This window comes from Camarhynchus parvulus, chromosome 5, assembly GCF_901933205.1.
Source record: "Camarhynchus parvulus chromosome 5, STF_HiC, whole genome shotgun sequence".
NCBI lineage: Eukaryota > Metazoa > Chordata > Aves > Passeriformes > Thraupidae > Camarhynchus > Camarhynchus parvulus.
The window spans coordinates 1,926,528-1,953,704 of record NC_044575.1 but is presented as its reverse complement, the minus strand read 5'-3'; the positions used below and the strand labels follow the sequence as shown (position 1 = coordinate 1,953,704).

The 27,177-nt window shown below is 53.2% G+C and overlaps 1 protein-coding gene across 10 annotated transcripts; it reads left to right on the top strand.

Moving 5' to 3' along the window:
- Positions 1 to 942: 942 nt before the first annotated feature.
- On the top strand, positions 943 to 26,028 carry PAX6 (paired box 6). 10 transcript variants are annotated; one of them, XM_030949581.1, is made up of 14 exons: positions 943 to 1,069; positions 4,886 to 4,993; positions 7,630 to 7,772; positions 11,178 to 11,254; positions 11,627 to 11,681; positions 14,226 to 14,356; positions 15,424 to 15,639; positions 16,177 to 16,342; positions 20,733 to 20,891; positions 21,653 to 21,735; positions 21,989 to 22,139; positions 22,360 to 22,457; positions 24,575 to 24,725; positions 25,618 to 26,028. In XM_030949581.1, exons 5-14 carry the CDS (start codon positions 11,672 to 11,674, stop codon positions 25,701 to 25,703), a joined length of 1,251 nt encoding a protein of 416 aa, XP_030805441.1. In that variant the 5' UTR covers positions 943 to 1,069; positions 4,886 to 4,993; positions 7,630 to 7,772; positions 11,178 to 11,254; positions 11,627 to 11,671; the 3' UTR covers positions 25,704 to 26,028. The 10 variants fall into 10 exon arrangements, with proteins under 10 accessions (XP_030805441.1, XP_030805440.1, XP_030805443.1 ...); XM_030949580.1 differs by having other exon boundaries at positions 22,342 to 22,457; XM_030949583.1 differs by having other exon boundaries at positions 15,424 to 15,438; positions 25,618 to 25,703.
- The last annotated feature ends 1,149 nt before the right edge of the window (positions 26,029 to 27,177 follow it).

Below are 27,177 nucleotides of genomic sequence, written 5' to 3'. Positions count from 1 at the left end.
ACCCTGCCGGGTTGCAGGGAGCCGCAAGCCCCTTAATGGCAGCGGCTCCAAAGGCGCCGCGAAACCCCTTCCTGGCAGCGCCCCCGGGGCCGTCGCTACCTGCCAACAACGCGCGGGACTCGCGCGGCCGCCCAAGGGACAGGATCCCTGCCCGGGTGGGTCCCCGAGCCGCAGAACCGGAGCAGAGCCCCGCACAGCGCTGTCCCCGCACCCCCGGCACAGCCTCCTCCTAGCGGAGCCCAGCCCAGCCCAGGCGGGGGCAGGTTCATGAAACATTTAAGTGCAGCTCAATAAAACTATCGGCGGCCGGCGGGGCTCTTCGCCGATGAATTATTTACCCTGACAAGTGTGTGCAAATAAAGGCCTCTCCCTCCCGCTCTAATGGGAGCGGGCGCGCCCGGGGAGCCCGCCGAGGTGCCAGGGCGAGGGCGGGATGCGGCTCCGCGGCCGTCCGTCCGTCCGTCCGTCCGGCAGCACCCCAGTGCCGCAGGGGAGAGCTGAGCGCTCGGGGGCCGCGGCGTCCCCGAGGAGGCACAGAGCTGCGCCAGGTTTTGGGGGCAAGAGCGTTTCAGAGGGGAAACAGCCAAAGCTCAGCCTAAAGCTCGGCCTGGGATAATCCCGGCTGCCGGCAGGGCTGGGCTGGGGCGAGCCGTCGGGCCGGGAGGCAGCGGGAAGATGCAGCGACCCCGAGGGTGCCGCGGTCCAAGGGAGCCCTGTCCCGCGGCCGAGCCCCGGGTGGGGTGGGGCGGGGCCGGGCCGGGCCGTGCCGAGCCGTGCCCGCCGACGGGGCGGGCGGTGTCCGGGCCGGCTCTCGTGTCGCCTAAAATGTCTCATTAGCTAACTACTGTCCGCCTGACGTCACCGGGGCGGCCCAGCCAATGGGGGAGGCGCTGGCGTGGATATTAAGGGAAAGTTAGTGCAAAGGCAGCACCCCTCTTTTGCTGTCATTGACATTTAAACTGTGTGGCAGGTTCTCGCGTGGAAATTGGCCACCGGAGCCGCCAGGTACCTCCTCCCTCCCGGCCGCGGGACCGAGCGCCGCGCCCGGAGCCTCCGCTCCCGCTGACAGGTAACGAGCCCGCACGGCCCCGGCCGCTCGCCCCGGCCACCACGGGAGGGGTCGGGGTGCCCGGCACCCCCTCCCCGCGCGGGGAAGGCGAGGGCAGCGGGCCGGAGCCCCGCACAACAGGTGGGGGGGTGGGAGGGAGCGGCTCCGGCCGCTGCCCGCCCGTCGGAGGGGGCGCCCCGGGGCCGAGGGGGCGGCCGGCGCTGGAGCCGCTTCCCAAAGTTCCCCCTCCCCTTCCCCCCGCCCCGCTCCCTCGCCGTGACCCGTCTCGGGTGGCGGGGGCAGCCGCGGGTTACCGCGCCCCTCGGACGGGCCGGGAGCGGCGCACGGAGGGCCCGGCCCCACGGCCCCGCCGAGGGGGTGATGGAGCAGCCCCGGGTGGGTCCGTGAGCCTCGGAGGTGCCGTCGGGGGCCGCGTCCCAGCCGCTCTTGGCCGCCAAACGCCGGCGGCTCGCCGGTCACCCGGGACGCTCGGTTGCCCCGCTCCGGCCGCCCAGAGGCGATCGCCCCTCGGCGCCCAAACTCAGGCTTGGGTCGCCAGCCCTGGCTGCCTCTGCTAAATCAGGGCGTCGGTGGGAAAGAGAGGTACCCTAGGAAGGCCGTTCTTCCTGCGAAATAACGCTAAACAAAATAACCTCTTACCTGTCTTTGAGCGTCTCCAAATACTCCTTATGGTGCGTTAGCGGGAACGCTCCCTGTGATGCTTCACTATAATATACCGGTAAATGGACATTCTCCTTCAGTAATAAATCAAACACCATCTATCTCAGATCCTCCTCCCTAATTAGAGATGTTTATTGGAGATGGTGTTTATCCAGCTGTCATGCCGAGAAAAAGCTGTGACATAATTACCTCTGACCAGATAGTCTTTTATATGCATATCTCGCTGACATATAAAGGAATCGGATTGCATTAAAAAAATGACAAGATCAAATGTTGATTTTAGCCGATATAATAGTATTTCTGGTCATTAAATTAATTGAAATCCAACTTTCAGGCTCACCAAATTACCAATCTCGCTATTTAAACTTTTTTTTTTTTTTTTGTTAACGATTAAATGAGAGATTCTACCAAAAGGATGGGCAGAGGGAAATATGCCCTGCAAACTTGCCCGCAATAAAGCAAACACGCCAGCTAAAAGAAAAAGAACCCTCGACCCCCTCAGCCTAATAACACGACGCGAAAGCGGGGAGTTTCTCCATCGGTTCCTCGTGCTTTGCCCAGTGGAGGTTTTGCTGCTATTTCGGGAGGCCGGGAGGGTCCGGGATGGGAGAGAGGAGAGAGCGGGACACCTCCCCAAGGCGTTCTCTTGAACCCCGCACCCCGGCGGGGCCGGCGCGCCGCTGCTCCCTTCGCTCCCGTGCCTTTGGCAGCGCCTGCGGAGCCATCTGCGTGGGGCTGCGAGCGAGCCCTGATAAGCCCCGAATTACTGTGTAATTGAAAATATATTTTTGGGAAAGGCCGGTTTTACAAATATCAGGGGTGTAGGCTTTTGATCCTTCCTGCTGCCTGTGTTCTCCGGTTGCTAATAAAACTCGCATTGAGCTCCTTAGTGGCTTGATTAACAGGCAGATTAACTGTTACTGGGGTTTTGAACAGCTTGTCCCAATCAATAGCGTTTAAAAAGCCCGTCAGGATGCGCTAAGCTTTCACCCCCCCCGTTCTTTTCTGAAGGCTTTTCGAGCGGGTCTGGTTGCATGACACTTTTCCCATATTTATAATCAAAGGCTTTCTCGTACGGAGAGATGTGTGTCCGTCTTCCAATTTCAGAGCGACTTCGGCGAGGTCCAGAAAGGCTTTTTTATTTTTTATTTTTTTTTTATCCTGCCATGCGGAGCTGTGCCTCGCGCAAAAGGCCAACATAAAAGAGGTTAAATCGATTCCAAACTTTTTGCGGATTGTTTATAAACTAGAAAAGCTCCACTTAACTCAGTGTCCTGCGCATTATAGGTTTCAAACACTGTCTCTACATATACAAATAGGCATTAAGTGTCCTGGAGGCAAAAGCATTGTAGTCTAAGACGTCAGGATTTGTGTATCTCTTCAGTTTTAGACCGAACTGGACAAGAGGACTTTAAGCATTTTTCTGGGTATTAAAAAAGGTAGTTTGCAGCCCAGATATTAATACAACGAGACGATACTGGAGTTTCTAACTCAGCACTTTCTGCTTTCGGCACCTAACAAAATACGAAAGGGAAGCGGACGCTGCTGTTTGATATAAATCAATAGCCAGGCGCGAGATTATATTTAAAAAGTGAAAATTATTTTAATTAGGAAAAACAAAGAAAAAGGCGCGTCTTGCCACGTATAATAGTCACTTACCTTTGGTTTTTAAAGCATTTTTATATTACGCCCATTTTTTCTTTTTGTTTGGTATAGTTAAGGAAAGAAAAAAAAAAAGTGGAGGGAGGAAAAAAAACCCCAAACCAATTCAGGTGCAGAAAAATGCTAGCTACATTAATCCCGTGCGGATTTTAAAGTAGAAATCTTCAAAGAGTGCCTAAATCCGTGCCGAGAGCCGGGGCCGCGGGGTCCCACGGCCGAGGGGTCCCACGGCGCAACCCTCGCCCCGGAAAAGGGAAAGGGGAAAAGGGAAAGGGGAAAAGGGAAAGGGGAAAAGGGAAAGGGGAAAAGGGGTGGCGGTCTGCGCCTGCAGGAGGGCAGGGCTTTGGGGCGAGGGGAACGCCGAGCACCTCACAGCGCGGCTGCTCCTCTCCCCCCGTTACAAAGGCCAGCGGAGTCATTTTATAAGTGGAAAATTCACTTTAAAAAAAAAATAAAAAGGAAAAAGAAAGAAAAAGAAAGGCGAAAAAAATAGAGAAAAGGAAGAAAAGAAAAAAAAATAGGAAAAGGAAAAGCAGGCCGGCCGGGCAGGGAGGGAGAGCGGCGAGTGGCAGTCTGCTAGATGGAGAAAGGAGAAAGGAAAAGCGCAGCGTTTCCCTGGGAGGTATCCAGGCACGGCAGTGCCGGCAGCACCGGGGGCCGGGCCGGGAGCGGGGCCGGTCCCTCACGGCCCCTCCGCGGCGGGCGGAGGTAAAATGGCGGCCCCGGCCTGTGGGGCTCCGCGCCGGGACAGCCCCGGCACGGCGGGACGCGACGGGGCGGCCCCGCTGCCAGCCCGGCCCGGCCCGGCTGGGCCCGCCCGGCCCGGCTCGGCTCGGCTCAGCCCAGCTCGGCCCGGCCCGGCCCAGCCCGGCCCGGCCCGGCCCGGCCCGCTGCTCTTTGCTGCTCCCAACTTTGGCTCGGGGCTCCCCCCCACACCCGCACCCCGCCGTGACGTCACCGCCTCACCCCTGCCCTCCCCTCCCCGCACAGGGAGGGATTTTTTTCTTCTTCTTTTTTTTTTTTTTTTTTTTTTTTTTTTTATTCGGATGGGTGGGGGCGTTAAAAAGTTTTTTTGGGGAGGAGGGAACACAAAGCTCGCGGTGCCCGAGGGGGAAATAGCAACAAGATTACGGCTGCTTTATTCTGGCGAGGAGGCGTAAGAAGGTGCTAATCCAAGGGATGGCTAATTGAGAGCTTGTAAAAATGATATTTGCCTGCAATTTCGGACAAAGTGGTTTTTCTCTTTTCCCTCTTTAACGCCCTGTGGACAAGAGTAAAAAAAAAAAATCTCTTATTTGCTAGAGAGGGAGTGCAACAGGGAAAAAAACCCCTACAACAACAACAGAAAGAGGAGGCTAAAAAAAAAAAACAAAAGCCACGGACACGACCGACTTCGCTCGAGAAAAAGGACTAGATCCCAGCTTTTAACATCCCTTTGGATCCTCCGAGACTGATGCGAGCTGACAAACAGCAGCCTCTTTCTCTCGCCCGCAGGATGCGTGCGGCGGGACGCCCGGCCTCGGCCAGCGGCAACTAGGAGGGGACCGGGACGGCTCGCCGGGACTCACCACCCACCCTGGAGGGCAGGCACACGGGGCACAGGTTCGTACTCCATTCTGGACTTTGCTCCTCTGCTCTTTTGCCTCTCTGAGTTTTTTCCTCGGCGCCCCTGGAAGGATGTCCGGCCGCGGGCAGGTTAACTTGGTGGCGGATGTTACTTTGGGAAGTTTTTGGGAAGAGGAGAGGAGCTGGGGGCTGCCGGCTGAGGGAGATGCTTGGTGTTGGCAGAGCCCCCCTCGGGCTGCCCTTACCTTCAGGGGGGCAATCCCGTCGCACCCAAACGCTGCCGTGCGTCCATCGCGATATCCGGCTCCATCGCTATAAAAACGCGCGGCTCGGGGCCAAACTCGAAAGGAAACAAACCCCGCAGGCTGCCCTAGGCCTGAGCAGGGCGGCAGAGCTCCTCGCTGCTGCAGGTGGAGCCGGCTGCACCCTGGGCCGGGAGGGCGGCCGCTCTCCCTTCGTGCATCGTCCGAGGGAACGCTTGGCTTGGGCCGCTCCCGGCATGGAGAAAGGGCCGGGGGTCGGTGCCCACCGCAGCCCGGGATGGAGAAAGGGCCGGGGGTCGGTGCCCACCGCAGCCCGGGATGGAGAAAGGGCCGGGGGTCGGTGCCCACCGCAGCCCGGGATGGAGAAAGGGCCGGGGGTCGGTGCCCACCGCAGCCCGGGATGGAGAAAGGGCCGGGGGTCGCCCACCGCAGCCCGGCCTCCCCAGCGCCGAGCGGGGCGCTCAGCGCCGTGGGCACCCCGGCGTCGGGGGCAGGGAAGGGAAGGGAGCGGAGCAGGGACGGGCAGCAGTCTCTTAAGAGCCCATTTTGTGCTATTAGGGAGCGGTGGCAGCTTCTCGGCGGGACAGGGGATGACAGTGCATGACGGCCGAGCAGCCCATTATCCCGCTCCCATTGAGGCGCCCTTTCACTCACATGCAAACTCCTTGGCAGAGTCGTTTGTCTCCTCATTGTACTTTATTTAAGAATGCAATGGTTGTCAGGGCTCTTATTCAATTTCAAGATACTTTATTGATGAGCTTTGACTTTTAGCACTTTTCACATGTCAAGAGAAGTCAAGTGTATGCGGCTACGACTTCATTTTATGCTTTGCGCGTTCATACTCTCCACTTTCCGCGGTGGCTCTTGGAATTTCTTTTTCCTGTCTCTTCTCCTTCTTCCCTTTCTTTTCCCCGAGCCTTTTTTTTTTCTTTTCTTTTTTTTTTTTTTATTGTTTTTCCCGATGCAGACCCCCCCTTCCCCCTCCCCCCGGCCCACTCGCCATAACCGATTGGGACACCCTGAGCTCGGACTGGTGCTCCCAGTGTAACCTTAAATGCATGCGCTGAGGGGTTGCTTTAGAGTTTACTGAGGTGTGTCTTAATAGTCCGGCATTCAACAAATGTACTTGTGGTGTGTGGTCAGAGCAGCAAAGTCATTTACTTACTTTCCCCCTCGAGTTTCTGGCAGCCAGTGAAGGGGGTCCCTTGCAAAAGGAGAGGGAAGGAGGGGGGAGCCTCTTCGGACGGGCACAAAGCGGCAGCACTGCCCAGCGCCCGGCTCTGCCCTTCTCCAACTCCGCCGTGGGATCTTTCTTTAAAAAAAAAAAAAAAAAATCAGCCCGGCAGCCCTTAGTCAACAAATGGCACGTGGGAGAAGTTGGTGAGTGTTTGGTAAAGGACTCTTCAGGGCCTTTCACAAGAGCCCTCAATACACAAAGTAAATGGTGTATTTGCTCTGCTCTTTCCCGGTCGGGCTGAGCCTCCCTCTCCCAGCGCCGGCAGCGGGGAAGGAGCGCTGCGGCCTCGGGCAGCCCCGCGCACCTCCGCCCGTCCCCCAGATATTTATACCTTCACCATTCCAGTGTTATTCCCCCCTTTATCTCCCATTGTCGGACTGGAGCGAACTGTTTAAATGCAAATTGATCCCTCATCTCCCCCCACCGCCCCCCCCCGTCCACCCCTTTCCCTCCCCACCGCCTCCTCCGCCATCAGCACCGCGGCCCCATCCCCCAGCCCGACCTGAGGACGCGGCTGGGAGCGCAGCGGAGCGGGGCCGGTGGAACGGAGCGGGGCCGGTGGAGCGGAGCGGAACGGAGCTGGGCCGGTGGAACGGGGCCGGTGGAACGGAGCGGGGCTGGCGGAGCGGAGCGGGGCCGGTGGAGCGGAGCGGGGCTGGCGGAGCGGAGCGGAACGGAGCTGGGCCGGGGGAGCGGCGCGGGCTGCGGGCGGCGGCGGCGGCGCCGGGCCCTGCGCATTCATATTCAAACGCCTGGGCCAATTGGGCCGGGGCGAGCGGCGGCGGCCAATGGGCGGCGGGGAGGCGCTGGCGGCGCTTTGCATACGGCGATATTCGGGTGGGAGCGGGCGGGCGGCGTTTGCACGGTGCCGAGTGATTAGTGGGTTTGAACCGCCGGCCCCGGCTCCGCCGCATTTCCCGCTCGGGTCCCGGCGCAGGGAGGAAGTGTTTTGCTGGAAGATGATGACAGAGGTCAGGCTTCACTAATGGGCCAGTGAAGAGCAGTGGAGGCGAGGCAGAGACCAAGGCACACGCACATTAATACACTTGAACCATCACCAATCAGCATAGGTGTGCTCTGCCTCTCTCCCCACTTCACTCACACACTCTTTTATCTCTCGCTCTCCAGTCACTGACAGCCCATTTTATTGTCAATCTCTGTCTCCTTCTCAGGAATTCAAGATCACACAACCAGCAGCTTCAGTGGAGAAAAACTATTTTGCTGGCAACTCTTTTTAAAGCACCATCATTTCAAATCAGTGCGCTCTTAAACTATTGACAGGAGCTTTGACAACAAGACAGGATGCCTCATAAAGGTGAGTGTTCATTTATTCTCCCAACTTCTCCCTCCTCGCATTTTAATATTTAGGCAGGGCTCTCTCTCTCACCCCTCCTCTTTCTCTCTCTCTCTCTCTCTCTCTCTCATATTCCCATTTGCATTCCGGAGAGCTTCCCAGGGAACTTTCCAGCCCAGGAGCTCACAAACTTTCTGCCTTTCACATAAGCCCGTGTCCTCTGGAAAAGCTAAAGCATCTGACTCGGGAAACCAATGCCAACACCAGCAGCAGTAATTCATTCCCACGCAGCGTTTGCTGCTCAGGGAAACCAGCAGCGCCGGTGTGTGCGGTGCCGGTGCTGCCGGTGCCCGGCTCGTCGGGAGCCGGGCTGGGCTCCGGCCCCACGCCACGCAGCGTGGGAGGGGAGAGAGAGAGAGGGAGAGAGAGAGGAGGGAGGGAAGCGGCGCCTCGCTGCCCCCGGGGCGGCCCCGTCCCCGACTTCTGCTTTGTGTTCTGCGCTCTGCGTTAGGGAAGGCTCGCTCCTGACGGTAGATAAAAACAGAGGGAGAGCGGCCGGGAGAGTTGCGTGGGGAGGGAAAAAAAAAAAAGAATTAAAAAAGGACCTATATCCTAGGCCAAGTCAGCTCCCAGGCGCGGTACAGGCGGGGAGCTGAGCGGAGCTGAAGGGCTGTCAGCTTTAATCAGCCACCCGGGGATCTTCCCAGCTTGTCCCCAGTGCCGGCAACTTTCCCAGCTGCGGCGCGGGAGCAGCGCCGGGGGCGCGGAGCGGCCCGCACCGAGCGCCGCGGGCCCCGTCCCTGCTCCGCACCGGGGCTCGCCCTGCTCCCGCTTTGGGGAATTTTTTTTTGCACCCTTTTTAAATCCAAATGCTTTATTTTTTTTTTAATTTAAAAAACTTCTTAACCTCTTTCATTTCTACAAAACCCCCTTTGATCCAATCCCTCGCTACAGCAAAGCTTTTTTAATTTTTTTTTTAATTTTTAAGAAGTTATAAACTGTTCGCCATGCAAGAAAAAAACAAATTGCTCCAGCGAAGTGCAACAATAAACTTGATTCCATTTTCCTTCGCAAGTGCAATTGCAAAAAAAAAAAAAATCTGAGTTTGAATTTAACCTTGTAACGCTTTGCACGGAGGGGTTACATGGGCACGCAGAGCAGGAATAATTTCTGGAAAGTTTAAAAACAAACTTTCTCGAATGATTCAATGTACCTGGCAGAGGCTGTTTTGGAAAACGACAGCAACGTACCAGAGAAGAAAAGTAAGTGCATCTTCCCCATTTTAGGGGCATAAAATAATAAAATTGGCCCTTGACAATAAATTTTTATAGCTGCTGACCTTCACCAGCCACTCACCGCAAACAGATTCGTTTTTATCTTTTTCGCGTTTGCCCCGGGAAGGCGAAACTTTGCTCTTAACGCCTAAACACGGTTTCACCGGGAGAGGGGGGGAAAAATGCTCTCTGCCATGAGATTATGCGAAGATTTCGAGATTAAACCCCGAGTTGCGGATTAGGCCCGGCCTATTAGGGCACGGCAAATTGCATCCCGGCTCTCGCAGGGCTCCGGGGGTGCCGGGGCACGGCAGGAGGAGCCGATTCCTCGCTGGCCGTGCGGGGCCTGCCCGGGGCCGCTGGCTGGAGGCGGTGGCGAGCTGCTGAGCACACCCGCACTCCTCGCCCCTCTTACCTTGCTGCAGACCTCGGTTACCCTCGCCCTCTATTCTAAACCGCTTTCGGCTGTGTTTGGGTTTGTTTTGTTCCGCGGCTTTTTCTTTCTTTTTTTTTTTTTTCTCCTCCCCCCACCTCCCCCCGGTTCTTTTCTTTGGAACCCGCTCGGTGTCATTCGCGAGGTGCGTGCGGGCAGGGCCGAGAGCCGCAAGTTTTGCTGGCGCCTTTTGGGATGGCTCCTTTGGCCCCGTAGGCCCCGCGTTCACGATCTGTGCGTGAAACACGGGAGGGAATTGTGTGTGGAGCGGTGGGTTCGCCGTTCGGTGTGTGCCCGTGCAGACGTGTTCGGTGTGTTAAAGGGATGGCTCCGCGTTCAGCTCGGCTGCCGGAGATATCACCGCGTCTCCTTCGCGGTACAGTGGGGCTTGCTCTGCTGCTAATCAGGTAGCTCTCCAAAGAGCAGTAAATATTTACCAGCTAAAGTCTTCATGCTGCGAGAAAGTACTTGTTTGATGTTTATTTTTATGGATTTGAGATTACTAAAAGCTACTTAATAAATTATACCGTGGCTAGTCCTGAATGGGGAAACGTGCCTCTTTGATTTCTCCATCATATGCAGGAAGAGTAAAATTAATATTCATTATAGGCGCAAAAGAAAGAGAATGAGTATTTTTAGGCGAAAAAAAGGGGAGAGAAAATGAAGGCTGCGACTATTTCATTATTTTACCTCCTTTTTTTTAGCAACCCCCTTGAATGGGCTCTTTATTGTAATTGTCCCTCCCCAATTGAGCACCCCACTGAGCTGTTGTATCTTTTTACAACCCCTAACAACTCGCACCAGTAACACAATTACCGCCAGATATTTATAACGAGAAATTACTTTTCCATTTTCGCCCGCGACGATTTCAAATAAATACACGGGGACGCATAAATAAATAAATAAGTGGGCCGGGGGGTTGGCGGGGGAGGGAGAGGGAAGGAGGGAGGGAAGGAAGGAAGGAAGGAAGGAAGGTGGCGAGAGGAGGAGAGAGGGAGCAGTGGAAGGAAGGAGGGAGGGAGGGAGGGAGGGAGGGAGCGGGGGGGTGGGGGGGAAGGCGCTGGGGACTGTCCAGGCGCTGGGTCAAGGCAGGCGCTAATGAAGGGAGAAGGGGCTTGTTTCTCTGCTCTTTGTAAGTTGGAGGGTTGTTGGTCCGTTGAGTTGGGAAGCTGCGCGGCCGGTTAAGGAGCCTGGGTTTCTGCACTCGGGGTTTGGGTAGAGGAGCAGAATGGAGGCCATTGTTCGCTTTCTGTAGGCTTTGTTTAACAGTTCTCACCCCCTCCTGTTCTTACTTTTTAAAGCAGTGAGGCGAGGTAGACAGCGTGTGTCACAGTACAGTGAAAAAGGGGAAGATCTAAAGACCAAAAAAGAAGTTAATCACAAGACGGGGAGTTTGGGGGAGAAAAAGTTGCGAGCGTCGCGCGGAAAGAGGGAGAGAAAAAAAACCCAAAACAAAACAACAACAACAACAACAACAAAAAAACCAAACCCAAAAACCCAAAACAACCCAAAAAACCAACCAAACTCGAGGAAATACCCGGAGGTAGAAATGGAGCCCCGCTCCCAGCACGGCGGAAGGTTCCCCCCGCCGCCGGTGCCCGCGCAGCGCCCGCGCAGCGCCCGCGCAGCGCCGCCCGGGCCGGGCCGCGTCCCGCCGCCCCGCGCACCTTCGCGGCGCCGCTGCACGCTTCCTAATGTACTTCTTCTGCTTTGTCCTAGAGGGAAGACTTTAACTAGTGACACGCAGATGTGCGAGTCCCTAAATTGTATGAGAGGACAGTCCACCCCGCTTTCAGGCAAGTTTAAAAACATGACTTCGGACTCTCTTTGTGATTGTTGTCGCTCCACTTAATACACCACCTCAGCGAAGAGCACTAACGACGAGCCAATACGCCACCTGCATGCAATTAAAACGAGAAACCACTTGGCGGGCTGCTTTTCTTAATATTTTTTTCCCCCCCGCGAGTTAGGGATACATATGTAGTTTTGCTTTTTTTTTTGCCTTGAGGTATTAAAGCCCCCAAATCCTTAAACGAACCGGGGTGGGGGTGGGGGGTGGGGGGGAACATGCCTAAGGATAACAAAGTTAGCCGGTGAGATATCAGCCTCTCTGCAGCTTAGCCGTGCGCACTGCCTGCCCTGATTAACGCCTATTTTGTCACTGCTAGACTGCTATAGGCGACCCCCGTGGGATACTGCTCTCTCGGCCCACCATGCAGAACAGTAAGTGACTGCGGGCGGAGGGCTCCGGCCGGGCCGGGTTGGGAGGCGGCTCCGCGGGCAGCGGGGCCCTGCGCGCACGGCCGCCAGCGCCGCCCGCCCCGTCGGGCCGCGGCTACCGCCGGGGGCAGCGCTGGCACGGCTCTGGGCTCATTGCGCCAGGCCCAGCACCTGCCTGCATCCCTGCCCTGGGAGCTGGGCAGCAAAAAAGCCACTCCGTTTTAGGTGCGGCTCCTCGCCGCCTTTGGGTTTGTTCGCTTCCCGATGTCTCTGTGTCTTGTTAATTTTTTGGGTTTTTTTTTTGGGGGGCTTTTGTGGTGGTGTTGTTGTTGTTGGGGTTGCTGTTGTTGTTGAAGACCTCGTGGGTAGGCCTGTGCGCTTCTCAGAGGGCACAGGGCGGGAGAGCGCGGGCACAGGGCGGGAGAGCGCGGGCACCGAGCCGGGAGAGGCGGCCGCTCTCTGCGCCCCGGAGGAAGGGGCTGCGCGGGGCTCGGAGGGGCTGCCGGGGACGTCCCAGCCGGTCCGGGGTAGGCCTCGTCTCCTCGGGACGCGGATCTTCCGCGGCGTGGGCTCCGCACCCCGCGGGCCCTCTCGTTCTGCGCGCGTAGCGGCGGCGAGGGGCGCAGGGCGAGCTGCGCGGCCCTTGCGCGGAGCGCGGCCCCCACCGCGGAGCTCCCCTGGAACCTGACAGGGGACGCGCGGCTCCGGAACCCCTTTACCATCCCACCCTTAAACCCATTAATAAGTTGTGCATCCGGAAAAGCAGAGGCTTCAGGGATTTCTCCGACATCCCTTGCGTGAAGCGCCTTTTTTTTATCTTCCCCCCCTCCTCCCTTTTTTTTTTTTAAATTTGGTTTGTTTTGATGTTGCTTTGTGGGAGTTTTGTCCTTATTTATCTGCCGGGGCTGCTGTGTGCCTGTGCGTGCCATGTAATTTCATTTATCCCGGGCAAAAACTGAGGCTGGGCAGCCCGGGGAGGGTTTTACCTGCGCCTCGCAAGGACGGCGGCGGCTGCCCTTGGCCGTGGCGTGCCGGGGGTTTATGGTAATGGGGGATGCCTTCACTCGGCCGTTTGGGATCGCCACTGCAAAACGCAGAAAAGATATCATTCGGGTGAAGCCTTTATTTTGTTTAAAGGTCGCGGCGGGCTCTTCAGGCTTTGTGTTAATAACTCCTGGGTGTATATGGTGCAGAGCATCCAAATTGACACCATATGTTTTCCTATTAGATGACTAGCAATAGAATACAAGGCGCATAATCATTGCCACTGGGCGAGATCTACACCGCTCTCCAGGGAAATTATATAATGATTAAGGCTTAACCTTTTAAGTGAAACTTTGATTTTGCTTTCCCCGCTGCCGGTTTTTTTTTTTATGTCGGCGAGGGTCTCCCCCGCACGCATTCCCGGGGATCGGGGGCTGAGGAGCTGGAGCGGGGGGAGCAGCCGCGGGACTGCGCCCCCGGGCGCGCATCCCGCCCCGGGCCGGCGGGGAGGGGATGGAGGGATGGAGGGAGGGATGCGGGGCTCCTCTCCCCGCGCTGGGAAGCGCAGGTCGCAGCTCCGGCCGCGCTGCTGGGCCGGGGCGGCAAATTCCCCAGCCCCGATGTCACTTCGAATCCATTGCGCGGGGAGCGCGCCCCCTCGGTGTGTCCGCGCAGAGCCCCCGGCTACCGCGAACCGCAGCCTCCCTCGGAGGGAGAGCGAGTAGAGTTCAATCTAGTCTGAGTGATATCCAAATGCGGACAGAAAGGGTCGTTTTATCATGCTACTATTTGTCGTGACGATGCAATTTTCAAAAGCAGAGTACTGTCATAAAGTGACACGCCTGCCACAAGTGCTCCAACTGATCTTTTCAATTAGCCTTCCATGCATGATCCGGGGCGACTTCCGCCTATTTCCAGAAATTAAGCTCAAACTTGACGTGCAGCTAGTTTTATTTTAAAGACAAATGTCAGAGAGGCTCATCATATTTTCCCCCTCTTCTATATTTGGAGCTTATTTATTGCTAAGAAGCCTGGGCTCTTGGAGTCAATTTATCAGGAGGCTCCAAAGAGAGGAGAGCGGAGAGCGCGTAGAGCAGAGCTTCTCCAGGGAGACCCTCAAAGCCTGGAGCTTCAGGTTGGGCACTGGCGAGGCAGCCTCTCGCTTTGCTTTTGGCGAAGCGAGCTGCGGCTGTGCGGATGCAGGCAGGCTAGCTTGGGCTTGGGCTTTGGGCTTTTATTTTATTTGTTTTTTTTTTCCGGCTGGGAGGGAAAAAAAAAAAAGAAAAGAAAAAAGGCAAAGCGAAGGAGCAACCCAAGGCGATCCGGCCAGGAATATTTCTGGGCTTTCGGGCTGGGTCTCGGGGTTTGTGGCTGCGGCGGGTTTCGCAGACGGGGAGCGCGCCGTGGACGCGTTTTCGGAGGCGCGGTGGCTCCCGGGGAGCAGAGGGCGAGGATGGCGGCTGGGGGGCGGCGGGGAGGGACGCGCTCGGTGCCGCGGCGGGGGCTGCGCGGCTCGGGCGCAGGGAGCGGAGGGTGCTATGGTGGGCGCTGTGCTTCCCGCAGGTCACAGCGGCGTGAACCAGCTCGGCGGGGTGTTCGTCAACGGGAGGCCGCTGCCCGACTCCACGCGGCAGAAGATCGTGGAACTCGCTCACAGCGGCGCCCGGCCCTGCGACATCTCCCGGATCCTGCAGGTGAAGGCGGCGGCGCCCCCCGTCCTCCCACCGCTCCGTCGCTCCGCTCCAGCGCCGCTGTGTCACCGCCGGGCGCTCATGCGACCCCCCCACACCCACCCACCACCACCACCACCCGCCTTCCAGCCTAATAAAACGATCCATCCGCTCGGTTCTTGCCGCAAATAGACCTTTCGATGCGTATATATATAGATATATATATGCCTTTTCAAATATTGCAATTTTTTCGCTTTTCGTTCCCCCCTATTTCCATCCGGTGATAACCTGCACTGTCGTTACAGTTAGTTCGCTGTAATAAACTGAATTATACGGCTCGGCATAATTTCAGTTTCCTCTCCTTCCCTCCGTACCTCCCGTATTTACTTATGATTTTGTGATATCTGTATGCATTTGGCGTGGCTTACTGGTTTTGTTGTTGTTTTTTCTTTTTTTTTTTTTTTTTAATTTTTACCTTTTTATTTTTCTTCCAAAAAGCAAAACAATACCTAAAAAAGAAAAAAAAAAAAAAAAAAAAAAAAAAAAAAAAGAGAGAGAGAGAGATAAAAGAACCCCCCTCAAAGCCACGCCGTTTTAGCCCGGAATCTGTCCTTACGGACATTCCCGCAATCTGGCGCAGTTCAGGGGTATTTTGTAAATGTAGGTCTTGAAAACCCTTCACTCACCCCTTCCCCCTCAAATCCTTTGGCTAAGAGCAGTGAGAAGGATGGAGACTAGTCTGGTTTACCCATTGTTCGCATTTAAGGTGTATTTTAACCTTGATGCTAAGAGAATTACGTTTTGACCAGATGATTTTTTTTTCCTTCCAAATGTTTTTAAAGTATCACTTTTGTAGAGGGTAGGGCCACGAATGTAATTTTTTTTTTTTAAGAAAAAAAAAAAAAGACTCTCTAAGTAAGTTCTCATACCATTTAAGGTATATTTTTGTGTTATAGACCCATGCAGATGCAAAAGTCCAAGTGCTGGACAATCAAAACGTAAGCTTGTCATTGTTTAATGCATACTTAAACAATTTTATTTTTGTCTTGAAATTATTAATAATGTGATTTTCTGTCCGCTTCCCTATCCAGGTGTCGAATGGATGTGTGAGTAAAATTTTGGGCAGGTATTACGAAACTGGCTCCATCAGACCCAGGGCAATCGGAGGTAGTAAACCGAGAGTAGCGACTCCAGAAGTTGTAAGCAAAATAGCGCAGTATAAACGAGAGTGCCCCTCCATCTTTGCGTGGGAGATTCGAGACAGATTACTATCAGAGGGGGTCTGTACCAACGATAATATACCCAGTGTAAGTTCATGAAAAAAACCTTCCTGTGTGCCGTGTACAATGCTGGGTAGCCGTAGCGAGCCTCTGCTTCCTTTGTTTTGGTATCAGAAGAGAGGATAGCAGGTTCACATCATTTGCATGTGGCAGGGTCAGACGCATTTTTTCATACAGAATCTGACAAATGCCTTTAAGGAGGGGGAAAAAAATTAAAAAAAAACAATATGCGGGTCACCCCTGCGCCTGGTGCCTCAGGACTGCAAGCATCAGTCGGAGCCATCACTCTGGTTTTGCAGGGTTGGGTTTGGGGCGCTTTTTTTTTCCCTTTGCTTTTGTTTTTTTTTTTCCCCTTCTTCCCCCCCTCCCCCGTGGTTTGTTTGTTTGTTTGCACCACCACCAGCAGCAGTGAGCGAGCCGGGGCTGCAGGGACGGCTCAGGGAAGCCCTGACTTGCGCCCAGGTCGAGCCGCCCGCTGCGCGGGGGGACGCGGGGGTTGCGCGGGTGCCTGGCGGGGAGCGCGCTACCGCACTACCATTGCCTTTCCTGTCCTTTGCCTTCCAGGTGTCGTCGATAAACAGAGTCCTACGCAACCTGGCTAGCGAAAAGCAACAGATGGGTGCCGACGGGATGTACGACAAGCTAAGGATGCTGAACGGGCAGACGGGGACCTGGGGCACCCGGCCCGGCTGGTATCCCGGCACCTCGGTACCCGGGCAGCCCGCACAAGGTAAGGCACAGCGCCGCGGCCGCTCCCCAGCCCGGATCGGCTCGGGTCGGCTCGGTTCGGCCTCGTCCGGCGGAGATGGGTCCGCCTTGCCCCTTCCCCGGCCGCGGGGGGCTGCGGGCAGGCGGCAGCGGGACCGGCGGCACGGTGGGCGTCCCTCGGTGGGCAGGGGAGCGCAGCAGCATCCGCTGCCAAAGCCGCGGTGCCGGCAGCCGGGCGGGATGCGGGGCTGAGCCTGAGCCTCGCCCATGGCCCGGTAATAACCTCGCCAATCGCTCCCTGCCCGGGCCGCCTTCCCGCGCCGGGGTCCCTCCCCAAAGCCGGGGCCATCGGGAACTATCTCCGTAGGGCTGATTGTAATTCCTCCTCAATGGACCCGAAACAACTTTGTAAATATAGGAAACTGTTTATCCTGAAGATTAATAGGTATTTGTTGTAGGAATGACAAGGGGATAATATGAAGGATAATGGGATGTTACGTTACATACTTAAGATGGTTAATGGCTTCTTTTTGAATGCGGGCTCTGTTGAGGCTCGGCTCTCCCTGGCTCTGGTCATTCCTTTAGAAGAGGTGTCTATATACAACAACCTGCTTTTTGTTTTCACCCCGCAAGGAAAAAAAAATCGGTAACAGTGTGCGGAATATCTGGTACAAAGGATGTTTCTGTCACACGCAAGAATTTGTTATGGGAACAATTCTGTCGCTATGTAATTGCTCATTAGAGATCGTTTTGTTTCTCATTAAGGCGACATGAATAAGCGTCTAGTTGAAGGAGACAGCTGTAGAAATGTTCCACAGGAGACCTCTGGACACGATATGGCACCGCTTGCCAATTAGACATGTCAGTTTTAAGAGAAGAAAACAGTCTATGAAGGACACTAGAAAGATAGAGCGCAGCCCTCGCTTCCCCCCACCCCCGCTTCGGTGTTTTTTTGTTGTTCGGTTGCGGGGTTTTCTTTTGGCATTTTGTTGCGCCCGATGTCCACCCCGGGAGCCGGGGCCGCCCTGGCCTCGCCCTTACCTGCTGGGCTCGGCCCTGCCCGGGCTCTGCCGACGGTCCCGGTGCCCGCACCCGCGGTGCGGAGCGCGGAGCGGGACTCCGAACCCACCCCCGTGCGGCTGCCGGCCGCAGAGCGATTTGGCGTTTTTATAGATTTATTTTTCCTTAGGAAAGGCGTTAAAAGGAGAAATGCGGGGCTCCCCGCCGCAGAGCGGTGCTCGGAGGCGCGGCCCTTGCGCGGGTGCGGAGCGGGCACACCTGGGCCCGGCGGCTCCTGGCCGCGCCCGCGCTGCGGCAGAGCCCGCTGTGCCCGGGGCGGGGGCTGCGGGGGCCGGTGGCTCTTTGGGGGACCCTTCCCGTGCGCAGTTTCCGCGGGGGATGCGCGGCCCGGGAGGACCCCGGGAGCCCCGTCCGAAACCCGCAAATGAGGCGGTGCGGGGCGCGCAGGGCTCGGGCCGCGGGTGTGCGTGGGCAGCAGAGGCGAGCGGGAGGCAGGCAGGCGCTTAAAACATCCGCATGGCAAAATTAAAATTAATAAAATGGGTTTCCTCTGGAATATTCATGCTCCCTCTAATGTTTTTCCCTAGCAGGGGTATGTTACTGGATTTTAAGAGTCCATTACTCAAAAAGCATAAGGCGAGGTTAGGTCTCAGAGGGGTACAAATATGGTCTCAATCTGATAAACGCCATGCAGCAGTGAATAAAATAATGGATACATGAGGGCTGACAGAACAAAAAGAGACATCTCTATCCGGGAGAAATTCTCCAGTGATTTAGTGGTTTTAGGGATCACCGAGACGCTGTTTCTTATCTTTTTTTCTCCCCTCCCTCTCTTATAAGACTAAAGCCTTCTATAGGATTTAGACACTTTCTCTTTCAACAGATGCTACAATGTTTTGATCCCGGCTCTATAGCTGAGAGGTGCTGCAATTGGTTTGCTATCTTTTTTTGCTTGTTTTCCGCCTCACTGATTAAGACACTAAGAAACTAAGGAATGATTTTATTTCCCAGCGTCTTTTTTTTTTTTTTTTTTTCCAGGAAACAAATCCTATACCCAGCGTCAGATGGTCTGGCTATAGGATAATAGGGACGGACATTCACTTGCTTTCTTACGGATTAGGTCTGGAAGGTGGAACAGCCCTATTGAGATAGCTTCTTTTAGGGGCTTTAAAAAAAACCAAACAACCAAAACTCAAAGAAAAAAAAAAAAAAAGAAATGAAGGGGTGTGTGTCTAAAAAGAAGATATCTTAATTGTCCTGGACGGGGTTGGAAATGACCATAAGCGAGTTTGGGTGAAACGTTAGGTTGGCTGAAAGATTTTTTGGGGGGACAGGGTTGGAAATGACCATAAGCGAGTTCAGGTGAAACGTTAGGTTGGCTGAAAGATTTTTTTGGGGGGACAGGGTTGGAAATGACCATAAGCGAGTTCAGGTGAAACGTTAGGTTGGCTGAAAGATTTTTTGGGGGGACAGGGTTGGAAATGACCATAAGCGAGTTTGGGTGAAACGTTAGGTTGGCTGAAAGATTTTTTGGGGGGACAGGGTTGGAAACGACCATAAGCGAGTATAGGTGAAACTTTAGGTTGGCCAAAAGACTTTGGGGAGACGGGGAGAGCACCGAGACGGGGTGGCGAGAAAGTACAGCCTCAAAACTTTGGATCGGGGCCGCCCGGTTCGGGAGCGGCCCGGTGGGCTCCCCGCGTCCCCCTCCCGGCTCGGGGGGCCGCGTCCTTCCCCCCGGGCGCCCCCCCGGCCCCGGGCGCTGCGGGCGCGGCCCGAGCGGACAGTGATGGATGAGGGCGGTGGCGGAGGTGAGCGCGGCCCCTCCGCGGGCGGGCGCGGCCCCCGGCGCTGCCACCCGCGCTTGGCAGGGCGCTGCCCCGCCGCGGCGGCCGTCCCCGGGCCCGGGGCTTTGTGTGCCCTGAAAAGCGGCTCCCCCCGCCCCCCCGCTATTCACCCGCCGCCGGCCGCCTCAATGGGGCTGCGGCCGCCCATATGGTGACCACGGCCGCTGAATCCCTGTGTTTAAATGGAGGAGAAAGTTCGGGTTTTAAAACATTTCAAAGTGGTTGAAAGGGTCCCACCAGATCCTGTCACAATTCCCCCCGAGCTTTGAAGACCGGGGCCATTGTTCGCCGATTATAAATGATATTACTTTAAAGTTGATTTCCCACAATATTTAAAGGATGTCGCGGGAGTGTCGCTATTTATTTTTGGCGTAACTTTTCAAGGGAATTAGCATAAGTAGCCCATGCGTCCCTCACCCCGGCTCCCTCTTTATGCGACATCAAAACGCTTCGAAAAATATGCTTTGAAAGGAGAGGGAGAGCTCATTTAGGACAACGACTTCTCTGCCTCGCCGGCAGCCTCCGTCCCTCCGGCCCCGGGGCCGGGGGTGCCCGCCGAGCCCCCCAAGAGCAGCCGGCCCCGGGCCGCAGCCGCCCCTGCCCGAGAGCCGAGCACAATGAAACTTTCCCCTGTTTAATGACAGAAATTACATTAAAAGTGGTGGAAATGCCCTAATTAAAAATGTACCACTTAAATGATATGCCAAGCGCTCAGCTGCAGAACGGCGTATTTAGCTAGTTAGTGAACTCGCTACTATTTCTTTTAAAATTACATGTTAAAATTTTAAAAGAAATCTTACTTTTCTCTGGTGCAACACATTACAAAGAATGGACAGTCCTTTTATCTAAATATAAAATTCCATTTTCAGCAATTATAGCCTGTTCTTGGTGATGATATAATTACAGCTGTGCTCAGTAATAGGTGTCAAGGCAATGCACACTCATACAATAGTTGAATAAAACTGCAGAACAATGCAGGCACTTCTAAATTCACAACCTTTAAAATGAAATTGACTGTGCAGAATTCAAATAAAAACTGGATAAATATTTTTTTAAAAAGATTACAAGCTTGGTTTGGTTTCTTAATAGCATTTTCTGCAAACCTATCAACATCTAATTGATTAGATAGGAATTACTGATTATAGATAATCTGAAATACTGAACATCACTATTTTAAATATAGCAATAGGTAAATAAATGCAGCAGACAGAGGAGACCGCCATGGCACTCCAGCAGGCATTCATGGAAAGAATCACTTTCAGGGGAAACTATTTTTATGCAGGTTTTATTCCAGAGGGAAAACAAAATGAAATTAAGACCGGGTGATGGTAATTCCTCATCTCCGATGTTTATGTAAGGCTGGAAACCAAAATGTTTCCGTGTTACCTGTGCCATTAGCGCCGCGTTGCTTTGATACCCGAGACATTTTCAAGGGAGGGTGTCAGCAAACATGGCTGAACTCGTTTCCAGTTGCATTATTTCTCTGATAGGGATCTTTAAACACGAGTACCTGCATTTCACTTTCCGACACTCTTGGTTCCACAGACGGCTGTCCGCAACAGGAGGGAGGAGGGGAAAACACTAACTCCATCAGCTCTAATGGAGAAGACTCAGACGAGGCCCAAATGAGACTCCAGCTGAAAAGGAAGCTGCAGAGAAATAGGACATCCTTTACCCAAGAGCAAATCGAAGCCCTTGAGAAAGGTGAGTGACATTTTCCTATGGCTGAAGCAGGAGAGAAAACAAAATGTGCCCCGACTACATTACCAGCCAAATGTAAGCACGGCATTCCTTATATATATGTATATATTTAAAATCTGCAGCTCCCTCCGTGCTCTTTTATTCACCAAATATTCATTGCTGGCCGTGGTGTGCCCTGCAAAGCTGTTAAAATGGTTTTCAAAGGCGAGGTGTTCAGGGCACGCATCACACCGATGCTGCGCCCCGGGCTTCTCTCGGGGGGATAACTCTCCTCCCATCCACTGTGCTGCTTGCTGGGGAGGCGAGGGCAGGCAGGGGGCTGGCAGAGACCTGCCCCCACCTCACTCCCCATCCCCAGAGCCCGGGGCTGGGAGCAGGTGCCCTTTTCCCTGGCCGGCCTGGGCGCGCCTCGCCCCTGACCCGCCGCGGAGCTTTGTCCTGGTTTTGCGCTGTTATCCAGCGACGTGCCATTTCGCTTCTCGGTGACAGGGTCACAGCTGCCTCGGGGACCCCCTCGGTGGAGGCAGAAGCCCTGGCTGCTTCTTGAGAGATGCAGCACTGCACCCAAGCCTGCCCATCCCCACGGCAATGCTCCCCAGCAGGCAAGGCGTCCTCCTTGCTAACACACAGGCAGAAAGCTCAGCTTTGCCCTTACAGTGATGCTTCTTAGGAGTGTTTAGAGCACAGGCAGCGCAGGAATAGCTCTGGTTTTACAGTCAGCCACATCAACTGTGGAGCTAATGCAAGAATGTTTCCTTCTGCAGAATTTGAGAGGACCCACTATCCTGATGTGTTTGCAAGAGAGAGACTAGCTGCTAAAATAGACCTGCCCGAAGCAAGGATACAGGTACTGATTTGCTCTGCAGTTGTTAACTATTATTATTTTCACTATTACTACTCTGATTTTGTTACTCCTGGCTTCTCAAGGCATGGGGCAACCCATATTTATGATCAGGTATTTGCCCATACCCTTCTTTCAGGAAAATAGCAGCAGCTGGCTTTGCTTTCACCCGCTGCTTTGCTCTTGAGCTGCGTGGGGGAGGCCCTGTGCCTCTAGCCCTTGTAAGGTCACTCACATCTCTCAAATCCTGTATTTCCAGGTGTGGTTTTCCAACAGAAGGGCCAAGTGGAGAAGGGAAGAGAAGCTGAGGAACCAGCGAAGACAAGCCAGCAACACTCCCAGCCACATTCCCATCAGTAGTAGTTTCAGCACAAGCGTTTACCAGCCGATCCCACAACCAACCACCCCCGGTAATGCCACCAACCCGCTCACCTCCATCCATCCATCCATCCATCCATCCATCCATCCATCCATCCATCCATCCATCCATCCATCCATCCATCCATCCATCCATCCATCCATCCTCTGGGCCAAATGAGACTCTGAGGCTGTGCTGCCAGTTGTAATTGTGGTTAAACTAATGTGTCCATCTATCTGTCTATTCTATTATAGTTTCCTCTTTCACATCAGGTTCCATGTTGGGCAGGACGGACACGGCGCTCACAAACACGTACAGCGCGCTGCCGCCCATGCCCAGCTTCACCATGGCCAACAACCTGCCTATGCAAGTAAGTCCAGTGCCACGCCAGGGCACGGCATTCCCTGGGCACTCAGCAGCCCCTGGGCTGTGTGGGAGTGTGGGTGGGGACCCTTCCTCCATGCCACGAGGGATTACAGACCCAAACCGTGCTGCAGGGAAACCTGCACACAACCACTTCCTCGGCATCTTATCAGATGCCCTGTTTGGGGGAATCAGAAGGGAAAGGGCACTGAAAGATGTGGTGCTCAGCAAGCACTTTTCTCAGGTTTCCAAAGAGAAAAGTCCTCAGATTTGCAAGGCAACAAATCTGGGATTAAAAAAATGCTGTTTGGGAAAAAAAAAAAAAAGTGGTTAACCTCTGGAACTCGCTGATGCCATATTGTGGAAATTGCTGCCTGAATAAGCTGCTGGAGGGATCCGACCTTCTGGATGTAGGTAACGTGGCAGAGGCACATTAGGAACACCTGAGAGAGGGAAGGATGTGATTAGCATCAGTGGTTATGCCAGCTAAGCCAGAATTGCAAGAGCTGTCAATCCTCATGCCTGAAAGCATTAGCTGATCACCAGCTGGGTTAGGAAGAAATCTATTCCTTTGGGGTCTGTTTCTATAGACCTTTCAGATGCAAAATTCCTCCTTTTTTAATGGTGGGGTTGGCCTAGGAAGGTGCTGGCCAATTACGGGAGTTTTACAGCTTTGTCTGAGGCGCACAGCATTGACCACTGCTAGAGACAGGCGAGCAGATTAGAGAGCCTGACTCCTTCGCTGTGGCAATTACGATGTTACTAATTGCTGAACCAAAATTAACCAAATAAAGTTAGAGTCTTGCAAGTCTGCGGAAAGAAGTGGCGCTGGCTGGGCCGCTGCTCCATGACGTGTGAGGCCGGCGGCGCCGTCCCCGGCAGCGGGGCTGGGAGCGGATGACAAAAGATCAAAAGGCTGGTCCAGGAGGGGACCCTTGGGAAAGCAGGAGGCCCCAGATTCACCACTGGGCACCTGGGCAGGGACACAGCACGTGCGAGGCTGGCTGGAAAACGCTGCCTGCGTGGTCAGCGTGGCAGGGCAGCCAGGCGGGCTCGCAGGGGTCTCTCTGCGGGTGCACGGGGCGTTGTGTGCTCTCCCAGAGCAAGGGGGGCTCTCAGTGAGTGCTGCTGGTGTGTGGCAGGGATGTGCAGGCAGGAAATACATGCAGAGTGTCGGGTCTGGTGTGCTCGGGGTGGGAATCGCTCATCCTGCTTCCTGTTCCCTCGCTGCCTCCCTGGATCAGGGCTGCGCTGGTCCCCGCTCACCCGGCAGCCTGGAGCAGGAGCAGGCTCTGCTTGGTCTCTCTCCAGCTCTGTGCCATCCCTCAGGCCTGCCCCAGCTGCTGTCCCCCCTGGCACATTGGGTTTTAGGGCTTGGAGTTGAGGTAGATGGAGGTGTCTGTTCTGGGATGGAGCTGGCACAGGTTTGGGGTGGCTGATGGGGATCAGTGATGGGGATCAATGCACATGTATGTGTGGGGTTGGGGGATTCCCGTGCAGAGCCTTGGTCCCCCCAGCCCCACACGTGGTCTGTGTGTATGTGCCCCACGCTGGCAGATGCAGGACCAGCCTCTGTGCCTCAGTGGAGTGACTTTAGTTACAGCAGCAAGTGTGAGGTAACTAAAATGTTAGTTATGTTTTATTTACGCAGCAGCAAGTGTGAGGTAATTAAAATGTTAGTTGCATTTTAGTTACAGCACCAAGTGCGCCGTAACTAAAATATTAGTAATGTTTTAGTTACAGCACCAAGTACAAGGTTAGATGCCGGCCCTGTCTCTGGCTGCAAGTTCTAGGAGACATCTTCCAAAAGGAAGATGGGTACAAAGGAGGGCAGCACTCAGGCTTAGGGATGTAACACCTCCATCAGCATCTGAGTGTAGGGATCTGCTCGCCAAGCACGTCTGAAAAAGCACCAGTAACTGTCCATGTTGGTTTTTAGCCCAAAAGCCTCCATGAAGGGCCTGCTTGGTTGGGCTCCTAAATAGGTTTTTACATCGGAGGGCCTGAATTTGAAACCTGCAGCTGATTTTTTTTGCTGTCTGAGGGCTGGCACGTCCATGCCCAAGGGTGTGATGCTGTCTTTAGCTGCAGGGCCACTTACCAGTTTGTGCTTTGCCCCCACAGCCCCCGGTGCCCAGCCAGACCTCCTCCTACTCCTGCATGCTGCCCACCAGTCCATCGGTGAATGGACGGAGCTATGATACATACACCCCTCCTCACATGCAGACACACATGAACAGCCAGCCCATGGGCACCTCTGGCACCACTTCCACAGGTGAGTGACCCCTGCTCCCCCTGCCAGCCCGCCTTCTCTGCTCCAGCCATCAGCATTCACCTGCACTGGCTGTGACAACTCTCTGCCCATCACTGGGGGACGTCTCTCTGCTGGGATTCGTTGCTGCCACACCAGGCAGAAGATGAAAATGTATAACCTTGCAAACTAGAGCAAAAAAAAAAAAAATCTGATTTTTAAGCTGCTTCTTGGAGGGCTAGATAGAAAGAAAGCTGATTAACAGAGGTGGTGTGGAAATAGCAGGGCAGAGGCAAGCTCTTCAATGAGCTCCCACTGCCCATCCCTCAAAATCTTCCCTGTGTAATTAAATTCTAAATCAGCATTTATTTCAGCATTAAATTGCAGCAGAGGTATCCACAGCGGTGAGGTTAAGTGTATGTGAAACTGTTTGCAGTACTGGGCACATTTTTACCGTGTCTGTGTCAGACATTATTTATTGCTAAAGGTTTGAAGTTATCAAAGAGGCAGGGAACCTGTAGAAATATTAGCCCATGCATAAAAAAGGCAAATCAGGGTTAAAAAAGGGCAAGTGTCAGCAGAAACAGGAGCAATCGAGGCACTTTTCAAAAGAACAGAACCGTTCTGTGTATTTTGGGCTGAATTCTCAACTGATACAAATGAGCCAAGGCTCTGGCATTTATCTCAAAGTGTGAAAGTTTATTTATAACAACAATCAGTGAGATGTGCATAATTTCTAAAGTATATAAACCCCCAACCCCTGGTTCCACAGGCTGGTAGATGGTGAGGTTTGATGTTTGCTGGAATAATTTGATGTTTGCTGGAATACAAGCTCAAATGTGTGAAACCGCAAAGTAAAAATTGTGCTATGTATAGAAAAAACCCTAAAATATCCATTTTCCCTCTCAATTTTCAGGTCTCATTTCCCCTGGAGTGTCAGTTCCAGTTCAAGTTCCTGGCAGTGAACCTGATATGTCTCAATACTGGCCAAGATTACAGTAAAACATGTGTTAATTCTGTAAATGACTATATGGACAACAGTTGGATGTTCAGCAGTATTTTATAAAGGAAGAATGGCTCTCAGAGTACTTCTGTACTGCAACTGTGCCCTATGCTGTAACACATGGAAAAGACTTTCACATGGACCTTTGTACACTGAAGGCATTATATCAGTTGGAACAAATCTTCATTTTGGTATCCAAACTTTTATTCATTTTGGTGTATTATTTGTAAATGGGCATTTGTATGTTATAATGAAAAAAAAAAAACAATGTAGACTGGATGGATGTTTGATCTGTGTTGGTCATGAAGTTGTTTAAAAAAAAAACAAAAAAAGAAAAGGAAAAAAAAAAAAAGAAGCCATGATCAACAAGCTTTGCCACGAATTTAAGAGTTTTATCAAGATATATCGAATACTTCTACCAATCTGTTCATAGATTATGGATTGACGTTCCAAGTTTGTATCATTCCATTGCATATAACTAAACCTGGAACAACACGCACTAGATTTATGTAAGAAAAATATCTGTTGGTATTTCCAAAGGTTGTTAACGGCTGAAGCTATGTGCAAACAGGGGTTAAGAGAGAGCTGCCATGAAGAAAAGAGTTTGATAGATAAAAGGTAGATTGTGTCTTCGATATAATCCGATTTGTTTTATGTCGAAATGTAAGTATTTGTCTTCCCTAGAAATCTCCCAGAATGATTTCTATAATAAAGTTAATTTCATTTATATTTGACAAGAATATTCTATAGATGTTTTATACACATTTTCATGCATCATACGTTTCTTTTTTGGTCGGCAAGAGTTAATTGTTCTTAGATATAGTTGTACTACTGTTCACAGTCCAATCATCTTTGTGCATCTAGAATTCATTCCTAATCAATTAAAAGTGCTTGCAAGAGTTTTAAACTTAAGTGTTTTGAAGTTGTTCACAACTACATATCAAGATTAACCATTGTTGATTGTAAAAACCATGCCAAAGCCTTTGTATTTCCTTTATTATACTATTTTCTTTTTAACCTTATAGTGTGGTGTTGCAAATTTTGTTACTGTGCTAGGTTGATCTCATTAAGTTTTATTTTGATTTTATTTTCAGTTTTCATAAGGAGGGGCTCTTAAGGAACACTTTTATAGAGTTTCAGCCCCTCCACCAGCCTGTAACTTAGGCTAGCAAAAAAAAGATAACATTAAGTTTAATTTTGATTTTATTTTCAGTAAGGAGAGGTTCTTAAGGAACACTTTTACAGAGTTTCAGCCCTTCCACCAGCCTGCAACTTGGGCTAGCAAAAAGAAGATAGGTTCACGTATCTAACTGTTTATTTAGCTGGGGTTTCTGGGGATGCTCTAAATGAACTCCAGAATCCGGCAGAATTTCCAGAGGGGATTTGCACTGTGCCAGGCCTGTGTCTGTCTGTCCCCGTTGTACCTAAAGGACGCGCGGACACACGTACCCCCAGATATACACCCCCTCACTT

Coding starts and splice junctions, on each gene's coding strand:
- PAX6 (XM_030949580.1), top strand. Junction 22,140..22,341: donor CCCACAACCAACCACCCCCG/GTAATGCCACCA, acceptor ATTCTATTATAG/TTTCCTCTTTCACATCAGGT. Junction 24,726..25,617: donor CTCTGGCACCACTTCCACAG/GTGAGTGACCCC, acceptor CTCAATTTTCAG/GTCTCATTTCCCCTGGAGTG.